Source organism: Sturnira hondurensis, unplaced genomic scaffold, assembly GCF_014824575.4.
Source record: "Sturnira hondurensis isolate 20B ecotype Veracruz unplaced genomic scaffold, ASM1482457v3 Scaffold0023504, whole genome shotgun sequence".
In the NCBI taxonomy this organism is placed as follows: domain Eukaryota; kingdom Metazoa; phylum Chordata; class Mammalia; order Chiroptera; family Phyllostomidae; genus Sturnira; species Sturnira hondurensis.
Window position 1 is genome coordinate 174,991 of NW_028096135.1, and position 13,760 is coordinate 188,750.

Consider the following 13,760-nt stretch of genomic DNA (forward strand, 5'->3'; position numbering starts at 1 on the left):
ATAGCAGGATCAGAGCCCTAAAGTGTTCACTAGAACAGGGCAACTAAGTCGCTGGGTTGTGACGTTGTATGTGGGGGCGGGGTCAAAGAGGGACTATGGCGTCCTGTCCGCCGCCTGCCGCCACGGCCCTCACCGGTGCTGCCATCACCGGGCCCACGCGTTTCGTCCCACTGCACGCGAGTGTGCCACCACCGTCAGCCCTCGCCCCCTGGGGCCTGCGTGGTCTGTTTCTCTGTGCGCAAATATGCGCCCACGGTCTTCCCCGCACCCCAACTGGTTCCCGTCTGCCTGCGCACCTGGGTCGGGGCCCTGTCCTGCCCGACCCTGCTCGCTGCTGGCTCCGCCCCTCTTACCGTCCCTGTTGAACGGTTAGATGTAGTCGGACTTCCGTATAATTCAATTTTCTGTCCTTTGGTTGTGTCTTTGTTTCTCCAAACCTTTGTTGTATTCAAACTTGGTTGTGGGAGAAGGCACAGTGTTTCCACCTATGCCTCCATCTTGGCGGAAGTCCCCCCAATATTTCTAGTACCCAAGTGGCACCATACATAATTATTACTTCTTTTTATTGTCTTTACTTCTTTGTCAAAGATCAGTTGACTATATATGTGTGAGTCTATTTCTGGGCTTTCTGTTCTGTTCCAATAGGAAATTTTTTCAATGGAAGATGATACAACCTTTTTGTGTACTAATACAAAAGAAGAGATGTTGGCATTAGATAGGAGCTGATTTTAACAGGAGGGAATATATGGCCTGGGTAGAGGTGGGTAGATTTGATGGTAAGAAGATGAGGAATGTATTTTCTGAACGTTTCTCTCCTCAGCGAAAAAAAGAAACAACTGAGAGAGAATCAGGAAGCAAATAGTCAACTAAGTAGGTGAGAAGGTCAACTTTGAGGAAAACATAATAGGAGGGGTAGGTAGGTTGGGTGCCCATTTGAGATTTATGATCATGATTTTTCATTACCGACACTATTACAGATGTCCCCTTTTGCTCCACTCCACCCACCCCACACTCTGGACTTTACCACATTGTTCTCTGACCATGGGTTATGTATATAATGCAGAAGGTAGTTGCAGAGCTGTGTGATATTTCTTCTACACCATTGTTCTGCTTAGGTGTAGGTAAGAAATAGGCTGTTTACTGGGTTTTACCAAATGAGTGGGTTTTAAGACAAGAATGCCAGTAGAAGTTGGTTTTTAATCCTTATATCTAGAGTCTGGGATGATGTCCTCAGGGTTCTCAACTGCTGTGTCTGTGTGATTGCTTTCCATCCTTCCTCTCTTTTAAATTTCATGTAATCAAATGATGGTGACTGCCACCCTTCCTTAATGCTGTAATCAACTGTCCTTCTGGTCATGCTTGCTCATTCAATGAATATTTTATTACCTGAATCATTGTTTCCCTCTCCATTGTTGGGGAATTCAGTGCCCAAATGGTAGAAAAGGCTGAGGGGAAGCAGTGTCCTCAGCAGATATTTAAATTTCAATTAGTGTGTGAAGATGCGAGAAATACTTCCTGAAGCAATTGAAATAATCTGTTACATTTTAATACTTAAGTTGACTCTTGTTTTTTTCTATTTTGTAGAAACAAACATTAAAATTCCTGGGGAAAAAGGGGGAAAAAAGAAATGCAAAGGGGCCTTTACTGAGAAACCTAAGTAGCAGTCTGAGCAATCTTATAAAAAAAATAAATAATGTGAGCTTTGTCTATACTCAAACCCCTGTAATGTGGATGCAAAAAAGCTTTTGTGGTTTTTTTTTGAACTGTGCTCTCAGTAAGAGTACATTTTATTTTGTGATTTATACCTCAAAAGGTTGATTTTTAAATTTCTGTATTCTGACACAAATATTCTAGGAGCTAGGAGAACATGCTATTAACATCAGTAGGAGCCTAAAACTAAACAAAGTTCTTTTTTTAGTGTATTTTATACTTTACTCTTATTTAAAACATATTCTTATTAAGAGCACAGTTCAAAAAACCCCAAAAGCTTCTTTGCATCCACTTTACAGGGGTTTGAGTATAGATAAAGCTCACATTATTTATTCTTTTCACAAGATTGCTCAGATAGCTACTTGGGTTTCTCAGTAAAGGCCCCTTTCCATTTCTTTTCTTTTCCACATTTTTTAAATTGTTGTACTTGAACAAATAAGAAGCTTTTGTTTTCTAGAGCTAGGCTACACTTTTCTTCTTGATCCTAGTTGTTAAGACTTTAACCTAATTGTTAAGACTTGATCTTTTTTTAAATTACTTTATTGTTGTTCAGTTACAGTTGTCTGCATTTCCCCCTCAACCATTCCCCCCAACCTCAGCCAAACCCACCTCCCTCCCTTGCTTCCAATTCTCCCTTGATTTTGTCCATGTGTGTGGGGAAAGGTTTTCAGGAACTACTGTAAAGAACACATGGACAAGACTTTATCTTATAGTTCATTTATACTTTCAGATTATATTTAAGAATCAAGCAAGCCGACCATATAACATCTTCCCTCATGGAATCACTGATGTCAGTCCCTTGCACTCAGGGAGATTGCCAAAAGGTAAGTCTTACCTCAATTTTATACTTCTTACTTACCTGTAGGTACAGATGAAGTTACAGTCTCAATAATAACTAAAATTATGCTGGCCCTTTCCCTGAGTGATGTGCCATATAGGCACATTTATCACCCACCATTCTTTATACTATAATTTCCAGATGTATTACCTCTATGTGATTTACAGTACCCATAAGAAAATGCTATGTTTTTTGCTTTAGAGCTAAACATACATATATAGTTTCAGAAAATTATTAGGAAAAGCATTCCTTAATTTATCCAGCTATTTACTATTGTCAGTGCATTTCATGCCTTCCTGGAGATCCAGATTTTTCTCTGGCATCACTTCCATTCAGATCATTTCCCTTCAGCCTAAAGAATTCTCTTTAACATTCTTTACAGTACAAGTATGCTAGAGATGAATTCTCTTAGTTTTATTTTATTTGAAAATTTCTTTATTTTATCTTCACATTTGAAGGAGAATTTCACTGGACATAGAAATCTAGATAGAGAGGATTTTTTTCTTTTTAGCACTTTCAAAATATTATTTTACCAGGCCTATTTAGCTATGTCTACATTCCATAGATTCCCCTATATGCCATTTTTCTCTGGCTGTGATTTTCTTCATATTTTTCTACTTGAGGTTTACTGATATTCTTGGATCTATAACTTAAAGTTTTTTACCAAATTTGGAAAAAATTGTGGTCATTATTTCTTCAAATATTTTTTGCCCTGTCCTCTATCTCCTTTCCTGGGCTTCAATTTACATGTATGTTTGATATTTTAGGATTGTCCCATATGCCTTAGTGTTTGATCGTATTTCTTCTTTCTTCCTCTCTTCTGTAGATTACATAATTTCTGTTGATATATCTTCAGGTTCACTGAACTCAAACTGGAATTTCTGAGTCACAGTATTTGTATTTTTATTTTTAAAGTATAGCCAGACCTATGTTCCCAAATGAAGTAATAATTTGTACTTTTGCCATTCATGTATGAAAATATAATTTCCCATATCCTTGATAGCTAGACAACAATACTCTTTTATATACTGCCAATCTGGTAGGTGAAAAGTGGTGTCTCCTTGCTGCTTTAATTTGAATTCTTTTTTTAATGTTATTTATTTGTTTTTGGAGAGGGGAAGGGAGGGAGAAAGAGAAGGAGAGAAACATCAATGTTTGGTTGCCTCTCAAGCACCCCCTACTGCGGACTTGGCCCACAACCCAGGCATGTGCCCTGACTGGGAATCGAACCAGCAACCCATTGGTTCCCAGGACAGCACTCAGTCCACTGAGCCACACCAGCCAGGGCCCTAATTTGAATTCTTTAATTTCTTGTAGAGTTGACCATCTTTTCACATTCTTATTGGCCATTTTGTTTTCCTCTACGATGAATTTTCTGTTTATTTCTCCTTTGATAATTTTTTCTGCTGAGTCATTTGCCTTTATGTATGAATGTATCTACCTATAATCTATCATTTATTTTCTTAGTTTATTTAATTATACACATTATTTTTTCCTGGTAAATGTATATAAGGTCATAATTTTTCTCTGAAAATAATTTTTTACTACATTCCACACTTTTGATAATTAGTACTCACTTTACCTTTCATTTCAGAATAGTTCACAACTTTAATTTTTATTTGTTACATTGTTTCTTGTTTAAAGATTTATGATATATCTGTCTCATGGATTGCAGCCTTTATCAATTAAAATAGCTTTTTTAAAGAGCAGACCCAAATAAACAAAATCAAAGATGAAAGAAGAGAGATTACTGAGACTACAGAAATACAAAGAATTATAAGAAATTACTATGAAAACCTATATGCCAAGAAATTTGAAAACCAGGGTGAAATGGACAAATTTCTAGGAAAAAACCTCCCAAAACTGAATGAAGAAGAAGCAGAAAGCCTGAACAGACTGATAACAGCTAATGAAATTAAAGCAACCATCAAAAAACTTATGGCACACAAAAGCTCTGGACCAGATGGTTTCACAGGACAATTTTACAAAACTTTTAAGGAAGAGCTAAACCCTACACTTCTCAGATTATTCAAAAAAATCCAAGAAGAAGGAAGACTCCCACACTCTCTTTACAAAGCCAGCATCATCCTAATTTCAAAACCAGGTAAAGACACAAAAGAAAAAAAGAAAATTACAGGCCAATGTCACTGATGAACATAGATGCTAAAATCCTCAACAAAATATCGGCAAACTGTATGCAGCAATACATGAAAAAGACCATACACCATGATCAAGTGGGATTCATCCCAGAGATGCAAGGATGGTACATTTAGAAATCAATAAATGTAATACATTACATAAACAAAAGGAAAGACAAAAATCACATGATTATATCAATAGATGCTGAAAAAGCATTTAATAAAGCATAGGACCCACTTATGATAAAAATTGTCAGCAAAGCAGGAGTAGAGGGAGCATATTTCAACACAATAAAGGCCATACATGAGAGAGCTACAGCCAACATTGTACTCAATGGGTATAAACTAAAAGCTTTCCCATTAAGATCAGGTAATAAGACAAGGATGTCTGCTTTCATCACTTCTATTCAACGTAGTATTGGAAGTCCTAGCCACAGTGATCAGACAAGAAAGAGAAATAAAAAGCATCCAAATTGGAGGAAATAAAACTGTCACTGTTTGCAGATGACATGATAGTTACAGAGAAAACCCTAAATACTCCACAAAAAACTACTTGATCTAATAAGTGAATTTGGCAAAAGAGCAGGATTCAAAGTCAATATTCAGAAATCAAAGGAATTTTAATTTATTTAATTTTTAAAATTTTTATTTTTTAAAGAATTTATTTATTTTTAGAGAGAGGGGAATGGAAAGGAGTAAGAGGGGGAGAGAAACATCAATGTGTGGTTGCCTCTCGTGCACCCCATCTGGGGGCATGGCCTGCAGCCCAGCATCTGTCTTGACTGGGAATTGAATTTGCAACCTTTTGGTTCACATGTCTATGCTCAATTCACAGAGCTATACCAGCCATGGAAATGGCATTTTTATACACCAACAAAGAAAGATCAGAATCAGAAATCAGAAAAAAAATTCATTTGAAACACCAACAAGAAAAATAAACTGCCTAGGAACAAACCTAATCAAGGAGATGAGACACCTGTGCTCAGAAAACTACACAACACTGAAGAAAAAAATTAGGGAAGACATAAATAAATGGAACAATATACTGTGTTCATGGATTGGAAGAATTAACATCATCAAAATGTCCATACTACCCAAAGCAATTTATAGATTTAATGCAATACCTGTTAAAATACCAATGACATATTTCACAGATATAGAACAAATATTCCAAAAATTTATATGGAGCCATAAATGGCCCAAAAAAGCCATGGCAATTTTGAGAAAGAAGAACAAAATAGGAGGGATCACAATACCTGATATCAAACTGTATTACAAGGCCACTGTAATCAAAACAGCCTGCTACTAGCATAAGAACAGACACATAGACCAATGGAACAGATCAGAGAGCCCAGAAATAAACCCAAGTCTCTACAGGCAACTAATATTTGACAAAGGGGGTAGTAACATAAAATGGACAAAAAATATCCTCTTCAACAAGTGGTGTTGGGAGAACCGGATAGCTACATGCAAAAAAAAAAAAAATGAAATTCGACCACCAACTTACACCATACAGAAAAATTAACTCAAGGTGGATAAAAGATTTAAATATAAGCCATGACACCATTAAAGTTCTAAAGGAGAACATTGGCAGGAAAATCTCAGATACCCCATGCAGCAGTATTTTCACTGATATATCCCCTAGAGCAAGAGACATAAAGGAAGGAATAAACAACTGAGACCTGATAAAAATAAAAAGCTTCTGCATAGCTAAAGAAAACAACACTAAAATGAAAAAAGAACCATCATATGGGAAAACACATTTGCAAATGAGACCTCAGACAAAAGTTTGATCTCCAAAATATATTAAGAACTCACATGACTCCACTCCAGGAAGACAAACAACCCACTTATGGGGAAAGGGCCCTGGCTGGTGTAGCTCCGTGGATTGAGTATGGGCCTGAGAACCAAAGGTTCGCGGTTCGATTCCCAGTCAGGGCACATGCCTGGGTTGCAGGCCAATTCCCAGCAGGGGACACATGAGAGGCAACCATACATTGATATTTCTCTTCCTCTCTCTTTCCCTTACCCTCTAACATTAAATAAATAAAATCTTTTTTTAAAAATGGGGAAAGGACTTGAACAGACTCTTCTCCATGGAGGACATACAGAGGGCTCAAAGACTCCTGAAAAGATACTCAGCATCACTAGCCATCAGAGAGATGTAAATTAAAATCACAATGAGATACTACTTCACACTGGTCAGAATGGCCATCATAAACAAATCAACAAACAACAAGTGTTGGAGAGGCTGTGGAGAAAAGGGAACCTTAGTGCACTATTGGTGGGATTGCAGATTAGTGCAGCCACTGTGGAAAGCAGTATGTAATTGCCTCAAATACTAAAAATGGAACTGCCTTTTGATCCAGTGATTCCACTGCTGGGATTATACCCTAAGAATCCTGAAATACCAATTCAGAAGAATCTGTGCATCCCAATGTTCATAGCGGCATTACATACAATAGCCAAGTTCTGCAAATTGTCTAAGTGCCCATCAGTAAATGAGTGGATCAAAAAACTGTGGTATACTTACACAATGGAATATTATGCAAAAGAAAGAAAGAAGGAGTGCCTACCCTTATGACAGCATTGATGGAACTGGAAAGCATTATGCTAAGTGAAATAAGCCAGGTGGTGAAAGACAAATACCACATGATTTCATCTCTAAGTAGAAACTAGTCAACTAAACAAATAAGAGAGAAAAATACAGCCAGAGACCCTGAAATGAGGAACAAACTGACAGTGGCCAGAGAGGAGAGGGGAGAGGGATGATGGGGACATCAAGGAGCATGTATGGAACACACATGGACAAACCCAACAGGTGTTGGTTTGAGGGTGGGAGGCAGTGATGGGTGTGGTAGAGCAGCCTGGTGGGATGAAAATGGAGACAGCTATACTTGAACAATTATATAAATAAATAAATAAATAAATAAAATTTTAAAAATATGTCTTTCTTGGTTCTGTTTTATGTTTCTTAACTTGAATTCTATTTTTCTAATTTTAGTATTGCCATATATCCTTACCTAGTTTATCTTTTCTATGCTATTATTTCTCCATATTTTTATCTATTTTATGTTAGAGCTGCCCCATGTAAAGAGCCAAGCATGGGAAAAAGTAGGTTTACAGTTGTAATACAAATAAATAATACAGTAATTAATAAATAATAATACAAGAATAGACTTTCATATTTTCACAACTGTAAACCTACTTTTGCCAACCCTGGTATATATGAGTTTTGTTTTTATACCCAATCTCCATCTTTTAATAGGGTATTTTAACCCTATTTAACACATTTGTGTTACTACTGATATGTTTGTATGCATTACAGTAATTTTATATTTTATTTATAATTATTTTATCATTTTATTTCTTTTGTAAAAAGTTTTATTTGCTATATAATTTTTCTTTTAGTAAATTGGCTGTTATATATATTCTTTACTTTGGGGTGAATATTTACTTTATCAAAATAATAGAATGACTTCTGGCCAAGATGGCAGCATAGGTAAACATACTACTCACCTCCTCCCACAACCATGTCAAAATTACAACTAAACTATAGAACAGCATCATTCAGAATGGCTTGAAATCTGGCAGAATGGCTGTCCCACAACTAGGGAATTAAAGAAGAAGCCCCATCAAGACTGGTAGGGAAGAAAGGAGACTCGGATGATCTGGTCCCACACTCACTTGTGGCAGATAAAAATCTGGAGGGATAGCTCAGCTGTGGAGGAGCTTGTGGGTGTGGGACCAGATCACACCAGGCCCCCCAGCCCAGGTTTCCACTGCCAGAAAGAGAAGTTTGCACAATTTATGGCTGTAAAAACCAGATGGGTTTAAGGCTGAGGAGGACCAGAGGGTTGCTGGAATCCCAGGCAGTTTCTCTTAAAGTTCCACACACAGAATTACTCAAACTCATTCCTTCTCAGCTCCAGTGCAGGAGAAGCAGCTCAAAAGACACCAGAGACATACATGAAGGAACTGAATTGTCTGGCATCAGGGCACAAGCTGGCAGGGGCAGCTTTCCCTCCAACAGAAGTTCTGGCAGAGGCCATTGTTCCTTTGATGAGTTCTCCCCCAACAGAGCCATCAGATGGCAGACCAACACCATATCTGAGACACCATCATCCTGGCTCACACTGTTTGTTCCACACTAGTGATTCCCTAAGACTCTATTCCACCTAATATTTAGGCCCACCCAAACTATTTCCAGTGGCTTTTCCATATGAATAGCCTGTCTTGGCTCATGCTTCAGATTTTCCTAGAATCTCTCAAATAATCAGTATCTGGCTTTGGTGTGCCCCATACCTCTCACTAAGGGGCTCCAGGCCCAGCACTAGCAGCAGCTGGACTTAGTTCACAGCTTGGCCTCACCTGGGCACCTCCGAGCCCAGCACAAGTAGTAGCCATCTGCAGATCACTTTGTAGCTAATATTAGATGATGGTTCTGGACAAAACACAGGCTATGGCTGGCCTTGACTTGCACCTACCAAGAGGCCCAAGAACCAGCGTACCCAGTAGACAGATTCAGACCACATTGTGCAACACTCAACAACTTCCTCAAGTGATGCACTCAAGGGGCCAACTCATGGGCATTAGAGCCCTGCTGAAGTAAGTCCTGCCCTGTGGAGTGGGCCCCTGCCAAGCTGATATGCCATGGTGGTTGGAGGTTGGTGGTTACAGCCAGTCCTTCCTGCTTATTAGCTTGGGGGAAAATCCACCCCCCACCAAATGACATGCCAACAGAAATCAAGGCTCAACTACAAGAGGAGGTAGTTTGGATGCACACCCCCCCCCTTACAGAGGGGGTGCATCTTGGGGGTCCAGCTTGGATGACCAGGTAGGCTGTGCTATTAGACCTCACAGAAACACCTACTACATTAAGCCATTCTACTAAGTTTGGGAAATGTAGCAACTCTAGCTAATACATAGGAAAAAGAAAAACAGAGAAGCTGAAATATGGGGAGACAAAGAAACATGTCCCAAATGAAAGAACAAAACTCCTTTTTCTGTTTCCAGAAAAAGAAAAAAAAATGGAAACAAGCAATATACTAGATGCCAGAGTTCAAAACACTGGTTATAATGATGCTCAATGAACTTAGTGAGAAACTAAACAGCATTAAAAAAAAAGACCAATCAGAAATGTAGGATACACTAACTGAAATGAAGAATAATTTACAGAGAATCAACAGTAGAGTAGATGAAGTCGGGAATGAAATCAGTGATATAAGGAAGCAAAAAACATCCAATCAGAATAACCCCCCCCCAAAAAAAATCCAAAAAATGTGAGGATAGTGTAAGGAGCCTCTGGGACAACTTCAAGTATTCCAACATTCACATCATGGGGGTACCAGTAAGAGAAGAGAGAAATCAAGAAATTAAAAACCTATTTGAAAAAATAATGATAGAAAACTGTCCTAACTCAGTGAAGGAAAAACACAAATCTAGGAAGTGCAGAGTCTCAAACAAGATGAACCCAAAAAGGCCTATGCCAAGACACATCATAATCAAAATGCCCAAAGTTAAAGATAGCCAGAATCCTAAAAGCAGCAAAAGAAAAGCAGTTAGTTATGTACAAGGGAGTGCCCATAAGACTGTCAATGGATTTGTCAACAGAAATGTTGCAGGCCAGAAGGGATTGGCAAGAAATATTCAAAGTAATAAAAAGCCAGGACCTACAACCAAGGTTACTTTACCAGCAAAGCTATCATTTAGAATTGGACAGATAAGGAGCTTCCCAAACAAGAAAAAGCTAAAGGAGTTCATCATCACCAAACCAGTATTATATGAAATGTTAATGGATCTTCTTTAAAAAGAAAGAGATAAAAAAATATGAACAATAAAATGGCAAAAAATACATATCTATCAATAATTGAATCTAAAAAACAAATGAATAGCAGAACAGAAACGAATTCATTGATACAAAGAACATTTTGATGGTTCCCATGTAGGCATGGGTGAAAAAGAAGAAGGAATTAAGAAGTACAATTGGTTGTTACAGAATGGCCAAAGGGATATAAATTACAGCATAGGGAATATAGTTAAGAATGATGTGGTATGTAATGTCAGTGTTTTTCAGCCTTTTTACTTCCTTCTTCCACTAGTTGAGAGTGAGAGTGGACAGGTATTGGAGGAAAGGGCCAATAGACTTTTGCTTAATAGATCTTGTGGTTTGAATACTCTCTCTTTTCACTTTTGAAATTATACTCTATTCATTACGCTATTATAGTTGTCCTAATTTTCCCTCTTTGCCCTCCCTCCACTCAGCACCTCCCCACTCACTCAGGAAATCTCCACACCATTGTTCATGACCATGGGTCATGCATATAGGCTCTTTGGCTACTCCATTTCCTATACTCTACTTTATGTCCCCATGGCTATTCTGTAACTAACAATTTATACTTCTTTTTTAAAAAGATATTATTTAACCCTGGCTGGTGTAGCTCAGTGGATTGAGCGCGGGTCTGCAAACCACATGATCGTGGTTCGATTCCCAGTCAGGGCACATGCCTGGGTTGCAGGCTAGTTCCCAGCGGGGGACTCACAAGAGGCAACCATACATTGATACTTCTCTCCTTCTCTCCTTCCCTTCCCCTCTAAAGATAAATAAATAAAATAAACAAGAGGCAACCAGACATTGATATTTCTCTCCTTCTCTCCTTCCCTTCCCATCTAAAGATAAATAAATAAATAAATAAATAAGTAAAATTTTATTTTTTAAAAAATATTTTATTTATTTATCTTTAGAGGGGAAGGGAAGGAGAGAAGGAGAGAAATATCAATGTATGGTTGCTTCTCATGAGTCCCCCACTGGGAACTAGCCTGCAACCCAGGCATGTGCCCTGACTGGGAATGGAACCGCGATCGTCTGGTTCGCAGGCCCGCACTCAATCCACTGAGCTACACCAGCCAGGGCCAATTTGTACTTCTTAATCCCCTCACCTTTTCACCCATTCCACTATACCCCCTTCCCATCTGTCAACCCAAAAATTTTTTAAAGGAAAAAACATCTTAAAGTATTCCATTGGAATCAAAACTATTGGATTTCCAGCCAAGATGGAGGCATAGGTGGAAACACTGCGTCTCCTCGCACAACCAAGTTTAAAGACAACAAAGTTTTAGTAACAAAAATGCAACCAAAACAGGAAAAATTGAACTGTACTGAAGTCTAACAATGAACCATTCATCCAGACCAGTAAGAGGGGTGGAGTCAGCAGCTGGTGGAGCAGGGTCGAGCAGGAAAAAGCACCAGATGGGACCAGCCTAAGCACATAGGTGGCCATTGGCAGATCCCAGGCATGGGGTGGCAACAGGCAGACCCAGTGAGGGTGCAAGGCGCCTGGCTGATCACAGTCACACATTTGTGAGGAGATAAACCAGGCAAAGGAGCTAGCAGTGAGACAGACTGTGCAGGCTACAGCCCCAGCGATGGGAATTAAAGTCTAAAAGCACCAACTGGAAAAACTCTCAGGGTCAAGGTGCCAGGAGAAGCTCCCAGGCTAACAGAGACTTTGTTAGAGAGACCCACAGGGTCCTGGAGGGTGCACAGACCCACACACCTGGGAACCAGCACCAGAAGGGCCCAATTTGCTTGCAGGAAGCAGCAGATGGGACTGAAAATTGAGAGAGAGTGGAACAAGTGCCATTGCCCCTCTCTGACCCTGCCCCCACATACAGGGTCACAACCCAGTAACTGGGTCGACCCACCCTGGTGAACAACTAAGGTTCTGTCCCTCATACACAACAAGCACAAACAGACCAAAGCATTATGGCTCAAACAAAAGAACAGCTCAAAGCCCCAGAGCCAATACTTTTAAGTGACCAAGAGCTAGCTAACCTATCAGAAGCACAGTTCAAAACACTAGTGATCAGGATGCTCACAGAACTGGTTGATTTTAGTCACGATTTAGAGGAACAAATGAAGGCTAAAATAATTAAAATGAAGGGAAATGCACAGGAAACCAATAGTGATGGGAAGGAAACGGGTTCAAATCAATGGAGTGGACCAAAAGGAAGAAAAAAAGACCAAACAGAAAAGAAGGAAGAAACAAGAATTCAAAAAAATGAGAAGAGGTTTAGGAACCTCCAGGACATCTTTAAACATTCCAACATCCAAACTATAGGGTTACCAGAAGGGGAAGAGGAACAGCCACAACTGGAACACTTATTTGAACAAATAATACAGGAGAACTTCCCCAAGCTAGCAAAGGAAATAGACTTTCAGGAAATCCAGGAAGCTCAGAGAGTCTCAAACAAGTTGGACCCAAGAAGGAACACCCCAAGACACATCATAATTACATTACCCAAGATTAAAATGAAGGAGAGAATTCTAGAAGCAGCAAGAGATAAGGGGACAGTCACCTAACAAGGAGTTCCCATCAGACTGTCAGCTGATTTCTCAAAAGAGACCTTACAGGCAAGAAGAGGCTGGAAAGAAGTATTCCAAGTCATGAGATCCAAAGACCTACAGCCAAGCTTGCTCTATCCAGCAAAGCTTTCATTTAGAATGGAAGGGCAGATAAAGTGCTTCCCAGATAAGGTCAAGTTAAAGGAATTTATCATCACCAAGACCTTATCTTATTAAATGTTGAAGGGACTTATCTAAGAAAAAGAAGATAAAAATATGAACAGTGAAAGGACAGCAAACTCACAGTTATTAACAACTGCACTTAAAACAAAAGCAAACCAAGAGAACAGCTAGATCAGGAGTGGAACCATAGAGATGGAGATCACATGGAGGGTTAGCAACAGGGGTGTGGGAGGAGGAGAAGGGGGGAGAAGGTACAGAGAATAAGTAGCATAGATGGTAGGTAGAAAATAGATAGGGGGAAGGCAAGAGTAGTATGGGAAATATAGAATCTAAATAACTTGTGACACATGGACATAAACTAAAGGGGGGATGGTGGGGGAGTGGGTTTCCAGGGTGGAGGGGAATGAAGGGGGAAATGGGACAACTGTCATGGCATAATCAATAAAATATATTTTAAAAAACAGAACTGTTGAAACACCCACTGCTACAGGGTTCACCCTTTTTTTAGTGTAATTTTATTTATTTTTTTAAAAAAGATTTTCTTTAT

At 39.1% G+C, this 13,760-nt stretch overlaps 1 protein-coding gene across 3 annotated transcripts in view; it reads left to right on the forward strand.

The window, feature by feature from the left end:
• F8 (coagulation factor VIII) overlaps positions 1 to 13,760 on the forward strand; it is a 211,571-nt gene that overhangs the window by 83,894 nt on the left and 113,917 nt on the right. For all 3 annotated transcript variants that reach the window (XM_037037826.1, XM_037037828.1, XM_037037827.1), the window contains exon 10: positions 2,441 to 2,534. In XM_037037826.1, the coding sequence (XP_036893721.1) occupies positions 2,441 to 2,534 (94 nt within the window). The remainder of the gene's footprint in view (positions 1 to 2,440; positions 2,535 to 13,760) is intronic.